This window comes from Littorina saxatilis, linkage group LG15 (genome assembly GCF_037325665.1).
Source record: "Littorina saxatilis isolate snail1 linkage group LG15, US_GU_Lsax_2.0, whole genome shotgun sequence".
Taxonomy (NCBI): domain Eukaryota; kingdom Metazoa; phylum Mollusca; class Gastropoda; order Littorinimorpha; family Littorinidae; genus Littorina; species Littorina saxatilis.
Genome location: NC_090259.1, coordinates 15,155,809 through 15,183,622, shown reverse-complemented (window position 1 = coordinate 15,183,622; position 27,814 = coordinate 15,155,809). Strand labels below are relative to the sequence as shown.

The window sequence follows — 27,814 nt, the reverse complement described above, 5'->3', positions numbered from 1 at the left end:
CGCTCAGAAAGTTAAAACGAAGAGAGGTACAGTAAAGCGTGCTATGAAGCACAGCACAACCGCTACCGCGCCAAACAGGCTCGTCACTTTCACTGCCTTTTGCACTAGCGGCGGACTACGTTCAATTTCATTCTGTGAGTTCCACAGCTTGACTAAATGTAGTAATTTCAACTTTATGCGCAATGTGATGAAAACATTTGGTTTTGGGGATAGTATATGTCAGTGGATCTCAGCTTTTTACACGAATATAAGATCATCTGTAATAGTAAATGGTAAGGCCTCCACAAGTTTTGAGATTGGCCGTGGGTGTAGACAAGGAGATCCGGTCTCACCGTATCTTTTCATATTGTGTGCCGAAGTCCTAGCTTGTAAAATAAGAGAAAACAAAGATATTCAAGGAATAAATATATTAGACACAGAATTTAAAGTAAGTCAGTTCGCGGATGATACTAATTTTCTTCTTAATGGAGACTGTAAATCATTTGAAGAGTTGTTTAGTGAATTGGACAGGTTTAAAGAGATATCGGGTCTAAAACTGAATTATGACAAAACTTGTAATGTGTGGCTTGGAAGTAAAAGAAATAGTACTGTGAAATTTTTACCCAACACCAATATGACTTGGAATCCAGACACATTTAAAATCCTTGGACTGTGGTTTACAAATGATTTAAAAGACATGACGGAACTAAACATTACGGACAAACTGAATGAGACTAAAAGACTTTTTAATGTATGGATAAAAAGAAGTATTACGCCACTTGGGAGAGTTGCAGTGTTAAAATCCCTGATTCTATCAAAGCTTGTCTATTTGTGGATTATGCTACCAAATCCACCCGACAGTTTAATTCAACAGCTACAGAAGATGTGTTTTGAATTTGTTTGGGATATGAAAAGGGATAAAATCAAAAGATCTGTGGCTGTTCATAATATTCAAGAAGGAGGTATTAATATCCCTTCCCTTAGAGAATACATCCAATCACTAAAACTTACCTGGTTTCGTAAACTAAGAACAAGTTTGGTCGCGCCGAAATGGAGACATATACTTGCGTCAACATGCCCTGAATTAGAGAAAGTACATAAGTATGGGCCTAAACTGTTGGCTAAATGTAAAGTTAATTTGTTTTGGAAAGACACGTTTGAAGCTTATCAAAACTTTTATGATAGAGTGGAAATCCAAGAGCAGGCAGAAATTTTGGCAGAACCTCTCTTTTTGAATAATAAATTTAAGATTGCGGAGAAAGTAATTAATTATGAGGAATGGAGTAATGAAGATGTATTTTATGTTAGAGACATATTAAAAGACAACGGCAGTTTTTTAAACACACAAGAATTTCAAGCGAAAACTGGGGTTCAGGCTAATTTTTTGAAGTATTGTGGGTGTGTAAGTGCTGTTAAAAAATATTTGCAAAAATGTGACCTAGCTATAGATAGCTGCAATTATATTCAGCAACCAAAAGCACTTGTTTTTTTGGAAAGTTTGCAGAAGGGTTCAAAACGCATATACGACATGCTGATTAGCAAAGTAGATCCTCCAAAGGCATCAAAAAATTGGGAAAGACTGTTGGATGGAGAGGTAGAATGGACAAAGGTTTTTTTGGTTACAAAGAAAATAAAAGAAGTAAAATTAAAATGGTTTCAAATAAAAATCAACAACAGAATATTAGTAACCAATTCAATGCTGAAAGACATGGGGGTGATTGCGAGCAACCAGTGCAGTTTTTGTAATGTAGAAAGAGATACAATTTTGCATTATTTATGGTTATGTGAGCATACTCAGTCATTTTGGACTGAGTTTGAAAAACACATGAAGGAGAAATGTCAAAACTGCAGCAGACTTGCACTCAGCCCCACATTAGTATTATTTGGCTATGACCCAAAAAGTAAGACTGATGAGGGTTTTGATTATATTTTATTACAAGCAAAGTTTTACATATATAAATGTAGAATAAATAAACTAAAACCATCATTGCAAATGTTTCTCAAAGAACTGTCTTACTTACACAAAGTTGACAAATATGTACACCAAATGGAAATGAAGTATACATGTTTTTTAAAGAAGTGGCTACCATACAATACCTTAGTCGAATAATGGAAAACATAATACAGTTTATATCCGTATTTTCCAGTCAAATATCATGTTTTTCCGTTGTGTCTTTGTTCTCCTGTTTCATTTACAGAGGATTCACTTATGATTTGTCATATGAAGATAATTCACAACTGCTGTGTTGTCACATGTTCCTACTATATTGTAAATGTTGATGCCTGAATAAACCATTAAGAAAAAAAAAATGTAGTAATTTCGCCTTACGCGACTTGTTTTCAGCTGTTATATCCCTATTTGATCATCAGCTTCGATAACATTGGTTTTGCCATGCTCACCGTGTTCCAGTGTATCACCATGAGGGCTGGACCACCGTTCTGTATTATGTACGTCTCTTTCTTCCCTTTTTCTCTCTTCGTTTGTCTCGCTTTCACTCTTTTTTCCGCTGTTATACCCCTATTTGATCACCAGCTTCAACAACATTGGTTTTATCATGCTCACGGTGTTCCAGTGTATCACCATGGAAGGCTGGACAACTGTTCTGTGTAATGTACGTCTCTGTCTTCCCATTTTCTCTACCCCTATTTGATCACCAGCTTCGACAACATTGGTTTTATCATGCTCACAGTGTTCCAGTGTATCACCATGGAAGGCTGGACAACTGTTCTGTATTATGTATGTCTTTCTGTTTTCTTTCTGTTTAACTCCTATCAGTCTCATTATGTTGATTGTTTACTTTCTGTTTCAAACAAATGGTGCCCCAGCAAGCAACTTCAATGTTTTAAATGTCACACCAGTTACCACTCCTAATTCTGCTACATGACTGTCACTGTATAGTCATGTCTGTCTGCTGCATACAGTGCTAGCCTTCATTATGTTGACCGTTGCTTTTCTGTTGCAGACAAATGATGCCTTAGGAAGCAGCTTCAATGTTTTATATTTTATACCACTCATCATCCTAGGATCCTTCTTCATGTTGAATTTAGTTCTTGGAGTTCTCAGTGGGTGAGTCCATTGACTACATGTGTATGACGATACTCACAACAGTGGAACCCCCTTTTAGGACAGGGATCGCGCTAGCTTTTTAAAAAACGCGTAAGTCATACGCAACAAAACGAAAAAAACGCGTCACGGACCAATATTTTTGCGTACTACGAAAACACGTACAGACACAAATAAAACACGCACGAAAGACTTAAAGACACTCCTTACCTAAATACGGCGAGTTTTCCTGTCGAACTCCGCGCACGCCTGTCGAATAACACCCCTGCTGTCTCCATCCTTCGGGCCTTGCGAGTTTGTTTCCCGCTCTAATACGACTAGACACACTTTCCGCCTTTTGGAAGCGCGAGATGGGAGAGCAGCTAATGTCTGTTTCATTATCCGACAAGACATTATCTGGTAATACCCTCATTACGTTCGTTTGCGATACTTCGATGCAAAAAGAAACGGACTTTAGTTTTGACGCGCAGATTTTATGTGTGTCGTCACTTCTCGAGCCCTATAGTCAGTTTCAGGATCGGGTGATTATTAAGTCAGAGCAAAAGCGCTTCGTGAAGACAAGAAAAAGTTACAATATTTTTGCGTATGGCTTACGCGGCGCGGCGAAAAAAACGTGTCAGCGACTTTTAAAATGCGTCAAATACGCAAAAATCGTGCGTAAACGCGATCCCTGTTAGGACCTCCCCCTTGTTAAGACCTTAGTTTTTTAGATTATTTGTTCATTACTTCTCTAAATTTACCCTTGTTTTAAAGGTCTTTGTCTACATTTTTATACCGAAATCGCCATTTGACCATTAAAATGCAGAGTCTATAATCTACAAATATCAACAATACACCCCCTTTCGATCAGGAAAGACGAAGCCAGTGTAGCTGTTTGAAAATTCATTGTAGTATTCCAGCGTAGTACTCATAGTAGGATATCCATATTTGGAAAATGCCAAGCGCAAAACTCCTCTCAAATCCCGTGCATTTTGTGCGTTTACAAAAAAGCGTGGACAGCGCTCCAGTGTCAAACTGTTGCTGCACTTGTTTGGGCGTGGCTATAAGCATAGTGACATGAATTTGATTGGTCAGTATTTTTAGGCAAAGCACATGTTCTCAGCAAACAGAAAACAAAATATTGGAAGCGTGAGTCACGCTACCCAAAAATAAAATCTTTTTTTACATATATTTTTTTTTCTATAACTTTTTTCCCCATGGTTCATTCATCATCTGACATAACTTTTTAGCGAAATCTGACCATAAGATTATTGAAAAAAAGCAAAAATGTAGACGACCACCTTTAAGGCCTTGGTTTTTGACTCACATGCGAAGCAAAAGTGAGTCTATGTACTCACCCGAGTCGTCCGTCCGGACGTCCGGACGTCCGGAAAACTTTAACGTTGGATATTTCTTGGACACTATTCAGTCTATCAGTACCAAATTTGGCAAGATGGTGTATGATGACAAGGCCCCAAAAAACATACATAGCATCTTGACCTTGCTTCAAGGTCAAGGTCGCAGGGGCCATAAATGTTGCCTAAAAAACAGCTATTTTTCACATTTTTCCCATTTTCTCTGAAGTTTTTGAGATTGAATACCTCACCTACATATGATATATAGGGCAAAGTAAGCCCCATCTTTTGATACCAGTTTGGTTTACCTTGCTTCAAGGTCAAGGTCACAGGAGCTCTTCAAAGTTGGATTGTATACATATTTTGAAGTGACCTTGACCCTGAACTATGGAAGATAACTGTTTCAAACTTAAAAATTATGTGGGGCACATGTTATGCTTTCATCATGAGACACATTTGGTCACATATGATCAAGGTCAAGGTCACTTTGACCCTTATGAAATGTGACCAAAATAAGGTAGTGAACCACTAAAAGTGACCATATCTCATGGTAGAAAGAGCCAATAAGCACCATTGTACTTCCTATGTCTTGAATTAACAGCTTTGTGTTGCATGACCTTGGATGACCTTGACCTTGGGTCAAGGTCACATGTATTTTGGTAGGAAAAATGTGTAAAGCAGTTCTTAGTGTATGATGTCATTGCTAGGTTTAGTTACCCTAAAGGTCGAGGTCAAGCATGTGAGTCGTATGGGCTTTGCCCTTCTTGTTTAGATTAGTTGTTCATTACTTCTCTAAATTTACCCCCATTTTAAGGCTCCCTCCTTTTTAAGACCTGAATTTCTCAGATTTGTGGGGGTCTTAAAAGGGGGTTCCACTGTACTTCTTTGTTAACTGACTGCAGAGAAAACCAACTTCTCTTGACTGCTTCTTTGTATTGAATTGAGTGTCGAACTTGGCATATGGATCAATCTTTCTTCTTTTGCGCTCAATCCTGATGGCTGTGTTCAGTGTTGGTGCCAGGCCTCGGTCTTCGGTCTCTGACGCATTCCTTTCTGATTTGACGCATTGGACCTAGCCTTGTCCGGTCGATGGACCGATAGGTTTTACGTTTTAGTGGTCAACTGACCGATACATATTCGTACAAGGCGGACAAGGTCTGCAATGAATGGAATAGGAGTTGCAAAGTCGGAAAACAAACCCCGATATCGAAATGCTCATGTTCGCTATGAGTGAAAATGCACTTGGTGCTGAGTCCGTGTTTGTCGTCATTGACACTCGAGGCTGCTTTTACGGAAATACCCGATCCAGCCAGTGTACCTATTTACCGAAAACGGCGCTATAATGACTAGCATACTGTTGTCTCCCTTTGACCAGTTCATTGTATCTACGGTACCTATGTACTATCGGGGTTCAATGTTTGGATCAGTCATGCGCACTGATACTTCGGTACAGAGAGCCTGCCATGTGGTCACCGAATAAACCGTTGCACCTCACCCTGCTTGTGTCCGTTGGTTTTGTCCGCATAACAACCCCAAGACATTACATTTGGCGATGAGGATAAACGTGAGTCTTTCTTCTAAGAACTATGCAGCAGCCGAGAGCTATATCAATAACCGTTACACCAGTGCAACCGTTTGACCCACATGGTGAATCCGCCGCCGTGCACCAGCGCTGGGAGCGTTGGCTGCGAAGTTTTGAACTTTTTGCCGCTGCATCAGGGTGCAGTAATGACACGCAAAAGCGTCAACTTCTTCTACATTGTTCAGGCGCAGAAACTCAAGACATATTCTTTACGTTTGACCCTGAGCCAGCAGACTATGCAGCAACGAAGACTGCATTTACTGACTATTTCAAACCTGCTAGAAACGTGCCGTACCAGCGCCATCTGTTTCGACAAGCGAAACAACAGGAAAGCGAGACTGTCTCACAGTATGTCACAAGACTTCGCCAATTAGCAAGAGACTGCGACTTTGGTAATGGGGCAGATGATTTCATCAGAGATCAGGTGATTGACAAGTGTTCAACTCCACTGAGAACAAAGCTACTCGCTGAAAAAAACCTAACTCTGGCAAGATGTATTGAACTAGCTTCTGCTAAAGAGCTGTCTGAACAGCAAGCATCAGCAATTGCTGCTGACGAGAAAGTTTTTGCTGCTAAGCACTCATACAATCGACAGAATCAGCGACACCGTCCAGCAAATCATGATTCATCTCCATCTTACAGTCAACATCGCAGTCAGAATCCAGCAGTCCAGTGTGATCGGTGTGGTTCAAAGACACATTCAGGTTCCGAATGCAGGTGTTCGCGTCAAATAACCTGCTACAAGTGTCGTAAACTTGGACATTTCGCTTCGATGTGTAAATCGAAACCAGCGAACAAATCTCCGCAGAATCGCCGTACCCGCAGACCTGTCCACTTTCTCAATGATGGTGACCAGACTACAGACAACGTCGGCACGACATCAGAAGAGGAAGACGAGGACTATGTTTTCACGATCGCACCAGCAGACGGTACAGTGAAACTTCTCATCGAAGAAGAACCAGTCGAGATGATCGTTGACTCGGGAGCCTCCTGCAACATCATCAACTCTGCCGTAGCAGCCAAGCTGAAGCGCCGAGGCCTTGAATTCGAGTCCTGCCACAGAACCATTCATCCGTATGGTTCACCGCCTGTCATCGCACTCAGGTGCACCATCGCTGATGTCCAGATTGCTGGTCGTACACCAGTTACTGCTGAGTTCCTGGTCATTCCTGGATCTTCACCTCCTCTACTTGGAAGATTGACATCTGAAGCGCTAGGCGTTCTTCACATTGGCGTAAACCACGTTCGTAAAGATCAAGACCCTCTCAGTCAGTACCCAGGTATCTGTGACGGCATAGGGAAACTGAAACACTTTGAAGTAGCCCTCCATATCGACAAGACGGTACCACCAGTAGCCAGAAAGCACAGCCGAATTCCGTTTCATTTGCGAGACAAAGTTGCAGCAGAACTCAAGAAATTCGAAACAGAAGATGTGATCGAGAAAGTTTCAGGACCTACAGAGTGGATGTCAAGAATAGTAGCCGCTCCGAAACCCAAAAATCCAAACGACATCAGAATTTGTGTCGACATGAGGGAAGCCAACAAAGCAATTCTCAGAACACGTCATGTTACACCCACTCTTGAAGAACTCGTCTCTGACATGAACAACGCCACTGTCTTCAGCAAACTTGACCTGAGATCAGGGTACCATCAACTCGTTCTCAGACCAGAGTGCCGCTACATCACTACCTTTTCAACTCATTGCGGACTGTATCGCTACAAACGTTTGAGTTTTGGTGTGAACTCTGCCGCAGATGTTTTTCAGCACACCATACAAACTGTCATCGAAGGCATCACAGGTGCTCGCAACGTCAGCGACGACATCATCATCTTCGGTCGTGATCAAAGAGACCATGATCGTATGCTGCATGAAACGCTGAGACGCATCCATGATTCAGGTCTGACACTCAATCAGAAGAAATGTGTTTTCAGTCAACCACAAGTCGAGTTCTACGGCTTCATCTTCAGTGGTGAAGGACTGAAACCAGATCCAGCGAAAGTTCGCGCTCTTCGCGAAGCAGCCACGCCCAGCAACGCCACAGAACTACGTTCTTTCCTAGGCATGGCTCAGTACTCAGCACGCTTTATCGAGAACTTCGCCACCATCACAGAACTTCTTCGTCAACTGACGAAGCAGGACGCTGCTTGGTAATGGGAAGAACCGCAAGAAACTGCTTTCAAGACTGTCAAAGCCGCTCTATGCAAGTCTGCAACTCTTGCCTACTTTGACATCAAGAAGCAAACAGAGATCCTGGTAGACGCAAGCCCTGTAGGGATCGCCGGATTGTTGTCACAAGACGGTAGACCTGTATGTTACGCAAGTCGCGCCCTATCTGATGTAGAACAGCGCTACTCTCAGACGGAACGAGAGGCGCTCGCAGTAGTCTGGGCATGCGAACATTTTGACATATACATTCGAGGAACAAGCTTCAAAATGATCACCGATCACCGACCGCTGCTTAACATCTGGGAAAAACCATTTCCACCTGCACGCATTGCCAGATGGTCTCTACGTCTCCAACCCTATGACGTACATATGGAGTACAGGCCAGGAAAAGACAACCCTGCAGACTATCTGTCTCGTCACCCTGGTCACGCCACAGCGTCATCTCATGAAGAAAAGATAGCAGAAGAGTTTGTCAACTTCACTGCTATGTCATCCACTCCTGACGCCATCACGCTTGAAGACGTGCAAACAGCAACCGCAAACGATCCAGTCCTTCAAGCCATCATGAAATGTGTGAACAGTGGTCGCTGGCATGAAAACACTCATGGTATTGCCAAAGAAACATTCACATGTTTTCGCAACATCAAGGACTCACTGTGTGTAAACGCTCAGCAAAACATTCTTCTCAAGGGCTCACAGCTTGTAATACCCTCTTCTCTTCAAGCTCGTGTCGTTGATCTAGCACACGAAGGACATCATGGAATGAATAAAACCAAGGCCCTTCTCAGAAGCAAAGTCTGGTTTCCGGGAATCAACGCCGCGGTTGAGTCAGCTGTGCGCAGTTGCATCCCATGTCAAGCAAACAACAACCGTCGTGAACATCAACCACTGCTCATGTCCAACCTACCATGCGGTCCATGGCAAGAACTCAGCATCGACTTTTGTGGTCCTCTACCATCTGGTGCATCACTTCTGGTCATCACAGATGAGTACTCCAGGTACCCAGTAGTTGAAGTTCTCCAGAACACTACAGTTGAAACTGTGATTCCTGTTGTCGACAAAGTGTTTTCTCTGTTTGGCTACCCTGCACAGGTGAAAACTGACAACGGCCCACAGTTCATCAGTAAGCTGTGGAAACAGTTCATGCAGTCATGTGGAGTGAAACACCGACGCATTACTCCTCTGTGGCCGAAAGCAAACCCTCAAGCAGAAACATTCAACAAGCCCATGATGAAAGCTGTTCGCTCAGCCCACGTTGAGAGAAGAAGCTGGCGACAAGAGCTCCACAAATTCTGCAGAGTCTACAGAGCAACACCACACTGCACCACGTCGTTCACTCCTTACTTCCTCATGTTTGGTCGGGAACCGAGAACGAAGCTGCCAGAAGTCCAGTCTAACAGTTTACAACATCCTGCTGATGCAGAAGTGCGTCTGAGAGACACATTTGCAAAGCAGAAAATGAAGTGTGCTGCCGACAAGCGACATCATGCCAAAGACTACAACATTGAGCCTGGTGACAGTGTTTTGGTGAAGCAGATGAAGCAGAACAAACTATCCACTAATTTCAATCCAACACCTCTTCTTGTGACTGATACCAAAGGTTCCATGATCACCGCACAGAAGCCTGATGGGTCGACCGTCACGAGAAACTCTTCCCTTTTCCGTCGACTGCCGCCATCTGTCACACCACAACTGGTCTCCAACAAAGAGGTCGCACCAGTTACAGAAGCTGAAGAGACAACCAGGACTGACCACGAAGAAGCCCCAACTGCTGGTGAAACTGATGACGATGTTCCGCCAAGCACTACACCTTCTTCACACGGTTCAGTTCCGCCTGCCAGTATTAGCCCACGTCGGTCTAAAAGAAATCGCACTTTTCCACAACACATGAAAGACTATATATGTGTGTTTAAAGACTGAAGTGCAAGATGTGAAAACATTTCCAGATAACAATCTAGAAATCCAAGTTTTAGTGTGTTAATATTCTCTTATCAACAAAACGAACAACAAACAAGAGACAGACAGTAATCATGCGTGCAATTAAGTTGGTTTTTTTAGTTCGGTTTAAAGTGATCTCAAGACAGATGTGTTTCTTTTCAGTTTTCAGGTATTATTAGTCAAATGATGAATAGTAAAGACCAAGTTTGTTTTCAAGAAGAATATTAAACTGTAATTAGCTGAGGACTTTATTTTGGTTCTGAAGTTTAAAACTATTTTGAATAATTTGATTTTTCCAGCAGTTGACAGTAACAGTAAATTTAAAAGAGTGTTTTTCATTCAAAGAGGGGAAAGATATAATGACTAGCATACTGTTGTCTCCCTTTGACCAGTTCATTGTATCTACGGTACCTATGTACTATCGGGGTTCAATGTTTGGATCAGTCATGCGCACTGATACTTCGGTACAGAGAGCCTGCCATGTGGTCACCGAATAAACCGTTGCACCTCACCCTGCTTGTGTCCGTTGGTTTTGTCCGCATAACAACCCCAAGACATTACAGGCGCAAACAGCGGAAAGTTCATCAATATAATACTACGGTATGGTAATGCGAAGATCAGGCAGCATCCCTACATTCGCACACCGGGCACTGTATTGGAAAGGGTAGGTCAGAAATGTCAGGCACTTTCTCTGCCAAAAATCAGCAAATGAGCGCCATACACAAATTTCTGTGAGAATCAGATAATAAAGTGTTATCATTGTTCAATGGCTTCATTGTCATTTTTGCGTAAAAAGATAGATTTAACTCCGGACTGTAAGTTATTTTGCATTGCATGTATCAAAGGTATGGCGGTACAATTTGGACCTATTGGTTTTTTTTGGGAGGTCCAAATGACCTATTGTCTTCTTAGGCTGGCAACAACACTGTGTGTCAAATTGTTGGCCAGGGTAGATGAGTGGTTTATGTACTTCAGCAAATCAATGGTATTCGAATTAATGGAAAGCTGGTTTGGTTTGGTGAAGTGGGGAGGAGACTGGTAACCAGTTACAAATTTACCTACATTCATATATAAGACCTATGTAGCAAGAAACACATTTATTTTAAATGTTTAGGGAATGTTACTTTCTAACAGTTGATTTTGGATAAAATATTAAGTATTCACTAAGGTCTAGTGTGACTTTTTTGTTTTTGAACAAGCTTGTTGCAAGTATTTCCATGACAGTTAGATCCAAAGTCGTAACAACGTATCTGAATTTCTTAATTGACTTTTTCCTTGTGCAGAGAATTTGCCAAAGAGAGAGAACGAGTAGAAAATCGTAGAGCATTCTTCAAACTACGAAGGCAGCAACAGATTGAACGCGAGCTGAATGGTTACCTGGAGTGGATATGCAAAGCAGGTAACTTGTTTGTATTTGTGTGTATATATATATATATATATATATATATATATATATATATATATATATATATAAATTTATAATGAGAGCGCTGCTAAAAATGCCAAAATGTGCACTCGATCGCTTGTACTTTTAAAGAAAAGTTAAATATAGAATGACGTCAAGAGCGAGAATGCATAGAAATTACGTCATGAGCAAGGGAGATCATCCTTTACTCTGTGTGTTTCTCCGCCGCCTACATTCCAACGTGGAATTTTGAAAGCAGGGAGCACACTAGAGGTAATAGAAGAGGTGGGGGGAGGGGGTAAGAATTAGATCTAGAAAGAACTCTTCACAGACAGCCTACTGGAGAATCAAACCCTTTCGGAGCCAATGGCAACACTGAACAAGAATAACCCGAGGAGAGTTCTACAACCTCAATGGATTGAGAATTCACCGTAAGTGCATTTAAGGGCATTCTCATAGAGTGCTGAACCTGAAAAGGTCCGTTTTTGTTTAGCCAAGACTGCTACCGGTTTCGAGCTGAGAAGCTGACAGTTGCAGGGGAATCAAAGAAAGATTCTCGTCTATGCAGAGGGCCTACCGCAGAAATGTGGTTTTCTCTTTTGCATAGAAGTTTGAGAGTTCTTCTCTGTTTTATGCCAAGAGACTGCCTGATGAGAGGAATCTTCGCAAGTCGAAACTGAAAAATTAGACACAGCGGGTTCTATTTTTAGATCAGTGGCAACTGTGGCACAGGCACATGCAATCTGTCAGAAAAAAACCCTTCTGCTTTAATTGAGAAGCAGAAAATTTATGGTCATAATCATTGGTATTGTGGAGTATATCAGCTACATGTCAATAATTAATTCTGAGGATGAGAGTACACTCTCGCTTAGGCAAGGGCGGAAGAATACTCTCTGTGGAAAAGTTAGCGCATTCCAAGAGTGCGCTAACAGTTTTAGCGCATAGCCATTAGCCAATCAACTGGTTCACATCAGTCATGTGACACCAGTACTTACTGACAATTATTATTATTATTATTGTTGTTATTATTGTTGTTACCATTAAACAATCTTGGTAGATTCTTCACTGAGTGCTCACCACAAATTAAAAACCAATGTAAAATATTCAACTCTGTTTGGATAACAGACTCTGTCATAAGTTGTGTAGCTTACTTAATTGGCTAGGTTCACAAAATGTTCTTGTCTGATGGTGTTTTTGTTATTTCTCCATTTCAGAAGAGGCAATACTGAACGAAGAAAGGACGACAGATGAGGAGAAACTGAAGATCTTTGAAGGTAAAGCAAGGATAACACTCAACCAGAATGCATCAACACATAGGAAGCACAGCGTTGAAATATTTAAGAAATAGAGAATACTTGATGGCTTGCTGTGTTGTACCAGATTTACAGGAGTTGCTTTTTATATTTAGTCAAGTTTTGACTAAATATGTTAACATCGAGGGGGAATCGAAACGAGGGTCGTGGTGTATGTGTGTGCGTGTGTGCGTGTGTGTGTGTGTGTAGAGCGATTCAGACTAAACTACTGGACCGATCTTTATGAAATTTGACATGAGAGTTCCTGGGTATGAAATCCCCGAACGTTTTTTTTAATTTTTTTGATAAATGTCTTTGATGACGTCATATCCGGCTTTTCGTGAAAGTTGAGGCGGCACTGTCACGCCCTCATTTTTCAACCAAATTGGTTGAAATTTTGGTCAAGTAATCTTCGACGAAGCCCGGGGTTCGGTATTGCATTTCAGCTTGGTGGCTTAAAAATTAATTATGACTTTGGTCATTAAAAATCTGAAAATTGTAAAAAAAAATAAAAATTTATAAAACGATCCAAATTTACGTTTATCTTATTCTCCATCATTTGCTGATTCCAAAAACATATGAATATGTTATATTCGGATTAAAAACAAGCTCTGAAAATTAAATATATAAAAATTATTATCAAAATTAAATTGTCCAAATCAATTTAAAAACACTTTCATCTTATTCCTTGTCGGTTCCTGATTCCAAAAACATATAGATATGATATGTTTGGATTAAAAACACGCTCAGAAAGTTAAAACAAAGTGAGGTACAGAAAAGCGTGCTATCCTTCTTAGCGCAACTACTACCCCGCTCTTCTTGTCAATTTCACTGCCTTTGCCATGAGCGGTGGACTGACGATGCTACGAGTATACGGTCTTGCTGAAAAATGGCAGCTACTTGACTAAATATTGTATTTTCGCCTTACGCGACTTGTTTAAATATTGATCTGCGAGCGAAAGCGAGCTTTTCAATATTTGAAAAAGCAACGAGTGTAAATCTGCTACAACACAGCAAGCTATGTAGTATTCTGTTTATCCTACATACTGTACTTACATGTATTTTACTCAAAACGTCCCGCAGTCGAGGCGCCCAAATGGAAGACGCTTATTTTGCAACCTCGATCTCTTCCAAAACCCTTTGCAATCTTTGACGTCAACGCAAAGAAAGTCACTTTAGAAAGTATAGCGTAACGTGTAAGTTCTAAACAGTCTTCCAGGGGAAACAGCTGACGCAAAAATTTTTTCATAATGACGTTTGTCTCGATGACTTTGGCATCATAAGCAGTGGAAAAGCAGGTCCCTGCCAGACTAGTTTGATGCGACCTCATTTACTTACGTTCGTGTGGTATGTACCATATTGTTATCTCATAATTGGTCTCATGTATGTAGGATAAAAGATTATACATTTGTCCTTGAATTTCAGATTAATCTTAGCTTAAAAAACAGACACAAATTCCCCTATCCTACCCTTTAGTCTGATCTGAAAACATAAAGGAACATTGTTGTTGTTCCACAGCACACTCATAATGTTATTCTTGATTGACATTCCCTTCCATTTCGTCTGATTTGAAAAGGTATAGTAAAGTTCTTGTTCCACCGCTCACCCATAATGTTATTCACGATTCCTTTATCCTTCATAGGTGGGATTCTTCCGTTATATGTTGGAAATCCGGATTCGTAATGTCTGTGGTGACGTTTTTTGTGTTGTTAATTATACAAATCCTTCAGCGTCTGGGGGCTTCAAATTCTTCAGGATTCATGACATTTTTCAGTCCCACCCAGGTCTGCCTACTGTTACGGAATTTCCGTATTTGTCCCGGAAATCAATAAATTTTATCAAGTGTTCCGGAAAATACGGATGTTTGAAATGCGTCCCGGAAACTCAAAAAAATTCCAAACACGCTCACAACAGTGTGAGCGAGAGAGATTGCCTGGTGAATGACTTCCGGAAATTGCCGAAGTCACAGCTGAGAAATGACGTAGGCGGGTTCCGACTATTGCCGAGCAGCTTTTTGTAGCTAATACGCATGCGCGTCAACTTCTTGCAAGAAGAAAAGGTCGAAGAAAAGATGGCGTCAAAAAGGAAAGAAAATCTCGCTGTGTGTGTAACCGATAATGAGCGTGCGAAAAAAATTAAGCGTCCGCAGAAATACATCGAGAAATATACGGAGACATACCCGTGTATCAAGCCAGGAAGTGTCGAAACGAAGGTTTTGTGCACGATTTGTGTTAGTGAATTCGGCTGTAAATCTGGCGGCATTGATGACATTCGACGACATGTGGAAGGCCCGAATCACATCAAGAATAAAGAAACACGCGAAAAGGCAAACACCAATACTGGTAAAATCACTGCGAGAGGATTTTCTCGGTTGTCCGCAAGAACAAGACAGATTTTAGAGGCAGCATGGCAAAAGACACTCTCGAAGCACTTGTTGTCGCCAAGTCGAGACCCGGTGAAGCTCTGGATAGAGTTTACACCAACAAGGAGCTCAAAGACATGAAGAGTGCCTATTACAGGTCCCTTCAGGCCAGCTCCAAATGAATGCAGTGACACCACCAAACCTTGTACAAAATGTAAATATTGTAAGTTTGAATTTCATTTTTTCAGTGACATTTACAGTGACAATGTTCAAGTTTGGCAAGATGATCTGAAGGCAATGTTAGGGTAAAATGACACCAGATTGCACCAATTGTGTCCTTTTGGCCAAAACAAATTTCCGGGGGGGCATGCCCCCGGACCCCCCTAGCCGGCTCACTTGCGCTTCGCGCAACCTCGACTGTTGCGCGTCGCGCAAAATCAACTTATTTTAATCTTCAACAGAACTTTGTCCCTGAAGCTTCACTTGGAGGGTAGGCAGACCTGCCCACCCATGATCCTTCCATTATGTCTGATTTAAAAACTTACAGGAACGTTGTTGTTGTTTAACAGCACACTAATAATGTTATTCTCGATTGCTGTACCCTTCCATTTAGTATAGAAACGTATCAAAACCTTCTCCTTTTTCCACAGCACGACGGATGGCGACAGCAAGAAAGATGAAACAGCTGAGGGAAGAGAACCCAGACGACAACAACGAGCAGAACGATGACGACTTGTTAGCAGACATGGCTCCCGGTGAGCTGATACCGTCAAAAAGTGATTGCCTTGACTGGGTCTTCCCAGTGTTTTTTTTATGTCTTAGATATTTTAAAATAAGGGAAAGTCTATTTAAAAGTTTAATTACCAGTGTTTTTGCTGAATACAACAACAAATTATTGAACAGTTTAGCTTCAAACTTGTGTATTGTACCGGTAATGATTAAAAAAAAAGTTTGCTGTTGCATGGACCTCTCTCATGCCCCCCCCCCCCCCACCCCCCCCCTCTCCCCACTCTCTCTCGTGTGTTTTATTTGTCTGAGGACAGAATAGGAGACAAGGGGTAGTGCTTTAAGTCTTTTCGTTCATATAAAATAAGCACCCGTCAGTTAGTCTTTCCTGTGACTTGTGCCAATAATACATTGACCAGTTTTTCTAAGAGCTGTTTTGGATTCACCAACTGCTGGTGCCAAACAACAATTCTGCAGTCTGTGCGCAATTTTGTAGAATATGCTATGTTTCGAATTCTTCCTGTTAATGAATTTTAAAAAAATGTTTTGCTGTTGTGCTCACGTCTCTCTCTCTCTCTCTCTTACTCTCTCTCTCCCCCCTCCCTCTCTCTCTCTACTCCATCACTTCCCCCTCCTATCTCTCTCTCTCTCTCTCTCTCTCTCTCTCCTCTCTCTCTCTCTCTCCCCTCATCTCCCTCTTTCTTCTCTCTCCCTCTCCCCTCTCTCTCCCCTTATCTCCCTCTTTCTTCTCTCTCCCTCTCCCCTCTCTCTCCCCTCATCTCCCTCTTTCTTCTCTCTCCCTCTCCCCTCATCTCCCTCTTTCTTCTCTCTCTCTCTCCCCTCTCTCTCCCCTCATCTCCCTCTTTCTTCTCTCTCCCTCTCCCCTCTCTCTCCCCTCATCTCCCTCTTTCTTCTCTCTCCCTCTCCCCTCATCTCCCTCTTTCTTCTCTCTCTCTCTACCCCCCTCCCTCTCTCTCTCTACTCCATCACTTCCCCCTCCTATCTCTCTCTCTCCTCTCTCTCTCTCCCCTCATCTCCCTCTTCTCTCTCCCTCTCCCCTCTCTCCCCTCATCTCCCTCTTTGTTCTCTCTCCCACTCCCCTCTCTCTCCCCTCATCTCCCTCTTTCTTCTCTCTCCCTCTCCCCTCTCTCTCCCCTCATCTCCCTCTTTCTTCTCTCTCCCTCTCCCCTCTCTCTCCCCTCATCTACGTCTTTCTTCTCTCTCTCTCTCTCTCCCCTCATCTCCCTCTTTCTTCTCTCTCCCTCTCCCCTCTCTCTCCCCTCATCTACGTCTTTCTTCTCTCTCTCTCTCTCCCCTCATCTCCCTCTTTCTTCTCTCTCCCTCTCCCCTCTCTCTCCCCTCATCTACGTCTTTCTTCTCTCTCTCTCTCTCCCCTCATCTCCCTCTTTCTTCGCTGTCCCTCTCCCCTCTCTCTCCCCTCTTCTCCCTCTCTCTCCCCTCATCTCCCTCTTTCTTCTCTCTCTCTCTCCCCTCATCTCCCTCTTTCTTCTCTCTCCCTCTCCCCTCTCTCTCCTCTCTCTGTCTCTCTCTCCCCTCATCTCCCTCTTTCTTCTCTCTCCCTCTCCCCTCTCTCTCCTCTCTCTGTCTCTCTCTCCCCTCATCTCCCTCTTTCTTCTCCCTCTCTCTCCCCTCATCTCCCTCTTTCTTCTCTCTCTCTCTCTCCCCTCTCTCTCCTCTCTCTTCTCTCTCTCTCCCCTCATCTCCCTCTTTCTTCTCTCTCTCTCTCTCCCCTCATCTCCCTCTTTCTTCTCTCTCTCTCTCTCCCCTCATCTCCCTCTTTCTTCTCTCTCTCTCTCCCCTCTCTCTCCTCTCTTGGGCGGGGAAGTAGCTCAGTTGGTAGCGCGCTGGTTTTGTATCCAGTTGGTCGCTATCAGTGTGAGTTCGAACCCCACGTTCGGCGAGAGATTTATTTCTCGGAGTCAACTTTGTGCAGACTCTTTTCGGTGTCCGAACACCCCCGTGTGCACACATGCGCACGAAAAAATCCCACGTTCACAGCGAAAGTCTCAGGGCTTGGAAAACACGAAGACACGCATGCATCATCTCTCGTCTCTGATTATCATGATCGTATTTCGATACTTTGACGAGACAAACCCAATGCTGGTGTGTCGAAGAAGACAGCCACAGCGGGCTTGTTCGAGTCAAAGTATCACACCATATCCTCAGCGTATTACCAATACCTGTCCCAATATAGGCCAACTGGTCTAAGAGGACGTTAAACCCTAATAGTCAGTCAGTCTCCTCTCTCTGTCTCTCTATCTCCCCTCTTCTCCCTCTTTCTTCTCTCTCTCTCCCCTCATCTCCCTCTTTCTTCTCTCTCTCTCTCTCTCCCCTCATCTCCCTCTTTCTTCTCTCTCTCTCTCTCCCCTTATCTCCCTCTTTCTTCTCTCTCTCTCTCTCCCCTCTCTATCCCCTCATCTCCCTCTTTCTTCTCTCTCCCTCTCCCCTCTATCTCCTCTCTCTGTCTCTCTCTCTCCCCTCATCTCCCTCTTTCTTCTCTCTCTCTCTCCCCTCTCTCTCCCCTCTCTCTCCCCTCATCCTTCTCTCTATCTCTCCCCTCATCTCCCTCTTTCTTCTCTCTCTCTCTCCCCTCATCTCCCTCTTCTCTCTCTCTCTCCCCTCATCTCCCTCTTTCTTCTCTCTCCCTCTCCCCTCTCTCTCCTCTCTCTGTCTCTCTCTCTCCCCTCATCTCCCTCTCTCTGTCTCTCTCTCTCTCCCCTCATCTCCCTCTTTCTTCTCTCTCTCTCTCTCCCCTCATCTCCCTCTTTCTTCTCTCTCCCTCTCCCCCCTCATCTCCCTCTCTCTGTCTCTCTCTCTCCCCTCATCTCCCTCTTTCTTCTCTCTCTCTCTCTCCCCTCATCTCCCTCTTTCTTCTCTCTCTCTCTCACCTCATCTCCCTCTTTCTTCTCTCTCCCTCTCCTCTCATCTCCCTCTTTCTTCTCTCTCTCTCCCCTCATCTCCCTCTTTCTTCTCTCTCTCTCTCCCCTCATCTCCCTCTCTCTCCCTCTCCCCTCTCTCTCCCCTAATCTCCCTCTTTCCTCTCTCTCCCTCTCCCCTCTCTCTCCCCTCATCTCCCTCTTTGTTCTCTCACCCTCTCCCCTCTCTCTCCTCTTTTTGTCTCTCTCTCTCCCTTCATCTCCCTCTCACTCCCTCTCCCCTCTCTCTCCCCTCATCTCCCTCTTTCCTCTCTCTCCCTCTCCCCTCTCTCTCCCCTCATCTCCCTCTTTGTTCTCTCTCCCTCTCCCCTCTCTCTCCCCTCATCTCCCTCTTTCTTCTCTCTCCCTCTCCCCTCTCTCCTTATTTGTTATGTTTTACTTTGTTCTCTCATTTCATTTCATTTCATTGCAGGAGGGCCGCTCAACAAGAACATCACAAACCGAAAGACAACGGGTCGCTGTGCAGCATTCTGGAAAGCGGAAAAGAGATTCAGGTAATTTTTCTTCCTGTTGTACAGTGGAACCCACCTTTTAAGACTCCAATTGTGACCCTCCACCACAGAATGAGTCGCATGTCACCTTTGCATGATTTTCATATTTTTACATTTTCCTAACGAGTTTTTTATGCTCTATCCAGTGGCGAAACCCGTTTTAGAAAAGAGCAAAAACTGTTTGAGTTATAAGCCTGTGACTAAGGTGACCCTCACACTGTTACAAGACACTCCCCGGACTTATATTAAGCCTAGCGCAGAACCGCTCGAGGTGACATGCGACTCATTTCGTGGTGGAGGGTCACAAATTAAGACTCCCTCCCTGTTAGGACCTTACTTTTCAGATTTTCAGTTCATAACCTCTGTAAATTTACCCCCATTTTAAGACTCCCTCCTTTTTAAGACCCGATTTTCTCAGATTTTTGGAGGTCGTAAAAAGGGGGTGCCACTGTACTTTTTCTTCTCGATCGGTCAGACAGGGACTCCGGAACTTGTGATGAAGTTTGCAGTACAGCAAAGACTCCGCAGGGTGCCGAAGAGGTTCCACTGTAAATACATAATGGTAGTGAACAGAGTTTAACTCACATTTGTATCCAACTTTCTGTCTGGTCATGCTTTTTACATTTAGTCAAGTTTTGACTAAATGTTTTAACATAGAGGGGGAATCGAGACGAGGGTCCTGGTGTATGTGTGTGTGTGTCTGTGTCTGCCTGTGTGTCTGTCTGTGCGTGTGTGTGTGTAGAGCGATTCAGACTAAACTACTGGACCGATCTTTATGAAATTTGACATGAGAGTTCCTGGGAATGATATCCCCAGAAGTTTTTTCCATTTTTTTGATAAATACCTTTGATGACGTCATATCCGGCTTTTTGTAAAAGTTGAGGCGGCACTGTCACACCCTCATTTTTCAAATTGATTGAAATTTTGGCCAAGCAATCTTCGACGAAGGCCGGACTTTGGTATTGCATTTCAGCTTGGTGGCTTAAAAACTAATGAATGAGTTTGGTCATTAAAAATCGGAAACTTGTAAATAAAATTATTTTTTTATCAAACGATCCAAAAATAATGTCATCTTATTCTTCGTCATTTTCTGATTCCAATAACATATATATATGTTATATTTGGATTACAAACAAGCTCTGAAAATTAAAAATATGAAAATTATGATTAAAATTAATTTTCCGAAATCGATTTAAAAGCAATTTCATCTTATTCCTTGTCGGTCCCTGATTCCAAAAACATATAGATATGATATGTTTGGATTAAAAACAAACTCAGTAAGCTTAAAAGAATAGACATACAGAAAAGCGTGTTATCCTGCTCAGTGCGACCACTACCGCACTATTCTGCATGGCTTGTCGATTTCACTGCCTTTGCCACGAGCGGTGGACTGACGAAACTACGAGTATGTGGTCTTGGTGAAAAAAGCAGTGCGTTCAGTTTCATTCTGTGAGTTCGACAGCTTGACTAAATGTTGTTATTTCACCTTACGCGACTAGTTTTTCCCCAGTGTTAGAAATGCACCTGCGTCCCCTGGCAGATTATGTATATGTTTTGGGGACGTCTGTGAATGCAACAACCGAAAGCCATTCTCCACAAGGCACTTTGCTGCTGTGTGATCATGTACACCACCATGGATCTTTCCGCTTCCACTGGGACACATACCCAAAATCAACAGCTTGATGTACAGTATGGACATTTATTTTTGAATTTGCTTTGCAGATTGCCATAGGTCAGTGTTAGTTACAAAATTGATTGAGAAAAAACTTTGTATTATGCACAGAAAACGTCCAGGCCAAAGAAATGGTATGTGTCCAAGTGGAAGAATGCTCTCACTGCAAGTCACAGCTCACACAGATCTATCCTCATTTACAGACTGGTGTACACAAAGTACCTTTCTCTCACTGCAAGTCAAAGCTCACACAGATCTATCCTTATTTACAGACTGGTGTACACAAAGTACCTTTCTCTCACTGCAAGTCAAAGCTCACACAGATCTATCCTCATTTACAGACTGGTGTACACAAAGTACCTTTCTCTTAGTGCAAGTCAAAGCTCACACAGATCTATCCTCATTTACAGACTGGTGTACACAAAGTACCTTTCTCTCACTGCAAGTCAAAGCTCACACAGATCTATCCTCATTTACAGACTGGTGTACACAAAGTACCTTTCTCTCACTGCAAGTCACAGCTCACACAGATCTATCCTCATTTACAGACTGGTGTACACAAAGTACCTTTCTCTCAGTGCAAGTCAAAGCTCACACAGATCTATCCTCATTTACAGACTGGTGTACACAAAGTACCTTTCTCTCAGTGCAAGTCAAAGCTCACACAGATCTATCCTCATTTACAGACTGGTGTACACAAAGTACCTTTCTCTGAGTGCAAGTCAAAGCTCACACAGATCTATCCTCATTTACAGACTGGTGTACACAAAGTACCTTTCTCTCACTGCAAGTCAAAGCTCACACAGATCTATCCTCATTTACAGACTGGTGTACACAAAGTACCTTTCTCTCACTGCAAGTCACAGCTCACACAGATCTATCCTCATTTACAGACTGGTGTACACAAAGTACCTTTCTCTCAGTGCAAGTCAAAGCTCACACAGATCTATCCTCATTTACAGACTGGTGTACACAAAGTACCTTTCTCTCAGTGCAAGTCACAGCTCACACAGATCTATCCTCATTTACAGACTGGTGTACACAAAGTACCTTTCTCTCACTGCAAGTCAAAGCTCACACAGATCTATCCTCATTTACAGAATGGTGTACACAAAGTACCTTTCTCTGAATGAGCTGGATTGAACTCGGACCTGGGAACCGATAAGATTTTGCCATATTTTGTACGCATGATTGTTTAGGATACGATTGGGGGGAAAATATGACGAGAATAAGTTCAAAACAGGGGTTCCCATGTTTGTGAACTGAATGCATATAATGAGTTTTTGTGCTTCAGGTTCAAAGTGAAGCATGCAGTGAAAAGTCAGCCGTTCTACTGGATCGTCATCGTCCTCGTCTTGCTCAACACCGTCTCCGTTGCCTCCGAGCATTACAAGCAGCCTGATTGGCACACACAGTTTTTATGTGAGTGTGTGTGTGTGTGGGCCTGTTTGCCTGTATTTGTGTGTGTATGTGTGTGTTTGCATATGCCTGTATTTGTGTGTCAGTGTGTGTATCAATCAATCAATATGTTAGGAAACGCTACCGTTGCTGAGCTTTGGTTCAGTTTTGTGTGTTGCATGTAGTTGACTTATTTGTACTTTGTGGGAAAGTACCGATATCATATTTTGTAAACACAATATTTATGCTTGGACGAGAATGCAGGTGAACTTTCTAGTCCTGTCAAAACAAGTTGTTTACCATGCTGTTTTAGTCGTGAGTTCGTGGCGTTCGTTCGGATTAAGTGCGTCGGCGCTTTTTGATGTACGTCATAGAGAATGTCGCTAGTCAATATAACACTTACCTCGACAGTACTATTCTTGCACATTATCTATTATAGGCCGAAAAAATTGGACAAAACGCTGAGTGGGTACAATTATCTCCCATAACCATGCGCCACCGTGGATCCCAAGCACTGTCCGAGTGCTTCCCCCTTACAGGATGTAGGTGGCGCGTCCTCTTTCTTTTTTCGCGCGTGTCAGACCGGCTGTGTTTCTGCTACGCTCCCGGATTATTTTGGACTAAGAGGCTTCTTTTCTGTGTGGACTATCACCTGTTGGATTATTGTGTGTTATTCCACTTCTGGCTTGAGGCTACGTTGTGTTTCCTTCAACTTGTGCCTCCGTTTTTGTGTGGCGGACTCGGCGTGCCTCCCGTCCTACTTCGTGGTGACCGGTCGTCTGCTTCTCGTTTCGCCGCATTCACTTGAGTATTGACCTAAATTTTCTTTGAATTTTGTTAATTCTCGGTCTTTAAGGGTACGTACAGGGCGAGGTAGGATGTCTCGTCCTGTTTTGGGCTCTGGTTCTACGGAACCAGAGTCTGCCGGGGGCAACCCTTCTCCGGGCGCCCAGCGTTATGTTTTACGCACGGAGAAGGGGATCTTTCGGCGCTCCGACTCTCCCTCCCCAAACGCTTTGCGTTTGCGGCGAGGGAGGGCGGAGAAAGCCTGTTTGAGCAAACTCAATGCGAGCTTGCTCAAACAGGCTGGGCTTGAGCCTGGGACTTCGGGCGGGGCTGCGCCGTCGAAGGTTCGGGGAAGGTCGAGGGGAAAGAAAAAGCTTCTTTCTCCTTCTCCTTCAGTGGAACAGGCTTCCCCCCCTTCGACGCCGTTGTCCGGCCCTCAGTCTCAGGCTTCAGCTCCTCCCGGTTTCAAGCCTGGGGGGAAGGTTTCCTTCTCCTCCCTGGCTCGAATCCGGGGGCAGGTCGATTCCCAACCCTCTTTGGGGGTTGGTGAATCCGATCTAGGGGCTACTGGAGAGACTCAGGTTTTGACAGCCAACGGCCATACCACGTTGAAAACACCGGTTCTCGTCCGACCACCGAAGTTAAGCAACGTCGGGCCCGGTTAGTACTTGGATGGGTGACCGCCTGGGAACACCGGGTGCAGTTGGCATTAAAATCTTCCTTTTCCGGTGCCTCTCCTGTGCCCTCCTCGGTTTCCACCGCTGTGGAAGCCAGGAGGGACACGGGTCCTCCTCTGAACTCCCTCGCTGGGTCGTCTGCTGCTGTTTCGACAGTAGTTTCGGCCTCCTGGGGGGGAGATCGGAGGAGATGACGGGGTCTCTGAATTCCCTCCCCGCTGGGGTTGGGATGCGAATTGACCCCGTTCAGGGCGGTCCTGTGGGGGCAGGGGTTTCAGGCTTCGTGCCTACGACCACTGCTACTACGGTTCCCTCTGACGTCCGTGTGACTGGTGGCTGTCCCTCTTGTTAAGACGCTCCGGCCGACTAGTTACTGGACGTGGAGGTGTTCGACAGAACGTGGTACTTCTGTCGAATGGTCAGGGCGACGGGAACATTGTTTCTGTTGCTCAGACCGACACCTCCGACCGGACCGTCTTGACCCCACGCCATTCCTTAGCGTCTGGTGTTCGGGTGACGGATGGTCCGGACCAAGGGTCCGGAACGTTCCAGGCTTACGGGTCGGGATCGAACCGGACCCACGGGTCCCGACTGGACTTGACCTCCGGGTTTGGTCCGGACGGGACCCATGGTACGGGACCGTACCGGACCTTAGGGTCCGGTACGGGACAGTACCTCTGGCCCTTGCCGGACCCCCGGACCTACGGGTCCGGATGGTACGGTACGGGACCAGTGGTTCGGTCGGGACCGGACCACCCGACCACCTCTGTTGGTCTGGGTGGTCTGGCACCGAACCGGAACACACCGGACCACCGGACCTACGGGTCCGGATGGTACGGTACCGGACCAGTGGTCCGGTCGGGGCCGGACCACTCGACCACCTCTGTTGGTCCGGGTGGTCTGGCACCGAACCGAACCATGCCGGACCTACGGGTCCGGATGGTACAGTATGTCCACGTCCGACCGAGCCACCCGAACACTTCTGTGGGTACGGATGGTTCGGTACCGAACGGGACCTCCGGATGCTACGGGACCGGACCGAACCTACGGGTTCGGATGGTCCGGTACCGGACCAGTGGTCCGGTCCGAACCGGACCACCCGACCACCTCTGTTGGTCCGGATGGTCTGTCACCGAACCGGACCATACCGGACCACCGGACCTACGGGTCCGGATGGTACGGTAGGTCCACGTCCGGACCGAACCACCCGAACACTTCTGTGGGTACGGATGGTTCGGTGCCGTACGGGACCTCCGGATGGTACGGGACCGGACCACAGGACCGGAACATCGGACCACCCTATCGGATCGGTCCGGACCACCCGACCACCTCTGTTGGTCCGGATGGTCTGGCACCGAACCGGACCTACGGGTCCGGATGGTACGGTATGTCCACGTCCGGACCGAGCCACCCGAACACTTCTGTGGGTACGGGTGGTTCGGTGCCGAACGGGACCTCCGGATGGTACGGGACCGGACCGGACCTACGGGTCTGGATGGTCCGGTACTGGACCGGTGGTCCGGTCCGGACCACCCGACCACCTCTGTTGGTCCGGATGGTCTGGCACCGGACCACCGGACTTACGGGTCCAGATGGTGCGGTGTGTCCACGTCCGGACCGAACCACCCGAACACTTCTGTGGGTACGGATGGTTCGGTGCCGAACGGGACCTCCGGATGGTACGGGACCGGACCGGAACACCGGACCGGAACACCGGACCACCCTACCGGACCGGTCCGGACCACCCGACCACCTCTGTTGGTCCGGATGGTCTGGCACCGTACGGTACGTCCACGCCCGGACCGAGCCACCCGAACACTTCTGTGCGTACGATGGTTCGGTGCCGAACAGGACCTCCGGATGGTACCGGACCTACGGGTGGCCCGGTGCCAGACCACCCGACCACCTCTGTTGGTCTGGATGGTCTGGCACCGAACCGGACCATACCGGACCACGGGTCCGGATGGTACGGTATGTCCACGTCCGGACCTAACCACCCGAACACTTCTGTGGGTACGATGGTTCGGTGCCGAACGGGACCTCCGGATGGTCCGGCACCGGACCGGAACACCGGACCACCCTACCGGACCGGATCGGCACCCCCGACCGGACCGGACCATTTCTTTTCTGATCAGACCCGATGGGTTCCTGTTCAGTCTATAAATGGCGGGGGTTCGTTGGCTGGGCTGACCCAACAGTCGCAGGGTTGTTGTTTTTCTCCCCCTTCGGCTGCTGGAGACGTTTCGTCTTTGGGGCAGGGGTCTTCGCGGCCTCTTGCTTCTGTGGGCGTTTCTTCACAGCCTGCTTCATCGCTTTCGGCTCTTCCCCCTCAAGCTCCCTACACTCCTGCTTTTGAGGAGTTGTCGGGAAGTGAAGAGGAGAGTGAGTCGGAGGACGATAGGGAGGAGGATCAGGGTCGCCCTGAGGTTAACACTGATCCTCTACCCTTGCCGGTTTCTGATGGAACTTCCGAAGCTATGCTTCGTACTTTCCAACAGTACATGACAGACATCACGCGGCGTCTTGACGTCACGGATGCCTCTCTTAAGCGTCTGTCGTCTAGTGTTGACACACAGGACCTGGACCCGGGGTCTGAGGACGAGAGGCAGGAGGCTCGTCCTCGCACAGCTAGAAGGACGTTTGAACAGTTTCAGGACGTCCTTCCCTGAGACGCCCTCTCGTCCTTTGAGTCCGCTTCGGCCCGGGCGCGGGAGGCTCACGCCGCGTCTGCCGGCGGCTCGTTTTATGAACGACCCGTCCGCCGGCAATTCGCGTTCCACCCTAGTCTTAGTGCCACGGTGGAAGCGGCAGCACATCGCCTGAGGAGTACAGATTCACGTGCTAACGCGACCTATGTTCCTCGGGAGGACGCGGGTTCAGTGCCATGCTTTCCTTCGGGAGGCGCACCTCCACTGTTTCCTCGTGTCCAATCTGTTTCGTCCCTCCCTTTTCCCTTTGACTCTCGAACTCTCCCTTTCCAGACTTCGAGTGTTTAGGGTGGGGCTGACGGTGATGTGTTCGTTGGGGAGGTGCCTTCGGTCAAGAAGGTGGAACTGAGCTCTGCTTCGTTCCACAATCTTGAGGCCACCGTTTCTTCCACAGTCGAGGCCCAATCACAGGCCTTGACATGGATGAGCACGCTGTCCACACTGTTGGACCCTCCCGATCGGGCAGAGTCCGATTCCACTCGGGTCCTTGACACGGTTCGAGTGGATCGGGCTTTGCATGCCGTGCGATCGTGCGTGACGTCTGCGGCAGAATTGGCCATTGGAACACGGGTCCACTTTATTGGCCCTGTTCCGTGATCATTTCCTGCCTACTTCTATAGTGCCTCCGGATATGAGGAAGAGTCTGAGGAACACGTTTCCTCAGCCTTCTTCCCTCTTTCATCCGGACACTGTTCGTTCTGTGGTGGAGTCCACACGCCAGAGGAACACTGATTCTCTGATGGTTGGCCTCGCTGCTTCGGCGACGGCGGCGGGGAGTAAGAGAAGTGCTACAGTCACCTCCAGCTCCCAGCCTCAGAAGAAGAAGAAGAAGCCAGTTTCACTGCCTCCTTCTTCCTCCTCTTAGGCGCCTGTTGCGTTCCCAAGCAAGACGAAGGGTTCTCAGACAGGTAAGGGGAAGCAGCACCACCAGGGGGGGTGGTCGCAAGCCTGCGCCTGCCCGCCAGCAGAATTTTCAGTGAGTCCCGGCCCTACGTTGACGCCCCCTCAAGTTGCCCCTCTTTCGTCCGTCGGTTCCCTTTTTCGGGCCCGCGGCATGTGGGGCAGACTGGTCTCCAACCAGTTTTTCTTGAGGGTGGTGTGGTCGGGGTTTTCTCTACCGCTGTCGTCACAACCTCCATTGTCCGCTCTAACCTGGACGTTCCCCCCTCCTCGAGACCCTGCCAGATGGCAGGCTCTTCAGGACGAGGTGAACTCGTTGGTCGAGAAGAAGGCGGTCTACCCCCTTTCTCAGCCTTCTCCGGGGTTCTGCTCCCGC

At 45.9% G+C, this 27,814-nt stretch overlaps 1 protein-coding gene and 1 non-coding gene across 2 annotated transcripts in view; both read left to right on the top strand.

The window, feature by feature from the left end:
• LOC138948652 (voltage-dependent calcium channel type A subunit alpha-1-like) overlaps positions 1-27,814 on the top strand; it is a 71,375-nt gene that overhangs the window by 13,749 nt on the left and 29,812 nt on the right. Inside the window, exons 4-9 of the mRNA XM_070320228.1 lie at positions 2,943-3,046; positions 11,348-11,463; positions 12,684-12,743; positions 15,774-15,899; positions 19,219-19,300; positions 22,264-22,391. Coding sequence (XP_070176329.1) covers positions 2,943-3,046; positions 11,348-11,463; positions 12,684-12,743; positions 15,774-15,899; positions 19,219-19,300; positions 22,264-22,391 — 616 coding nt within the window. The remainder of the gene's footprint in view (positions 1-2,942; positions 3,047-11,347; positions 11,464-12,683; positions 12,744-15,773; positions 15,900-19,218; positions 19,301-22,263; positions 22,392-27,814) is intronic.
• Positions 23,744-23,862, top strand: LOC138949586 (5S ribosomal RNA). Its single transcript, XR_011450362.1, has one exon. It is a non-coding gene; the product is annotated as a 5S ribosomal RNA (ribosomal RNA).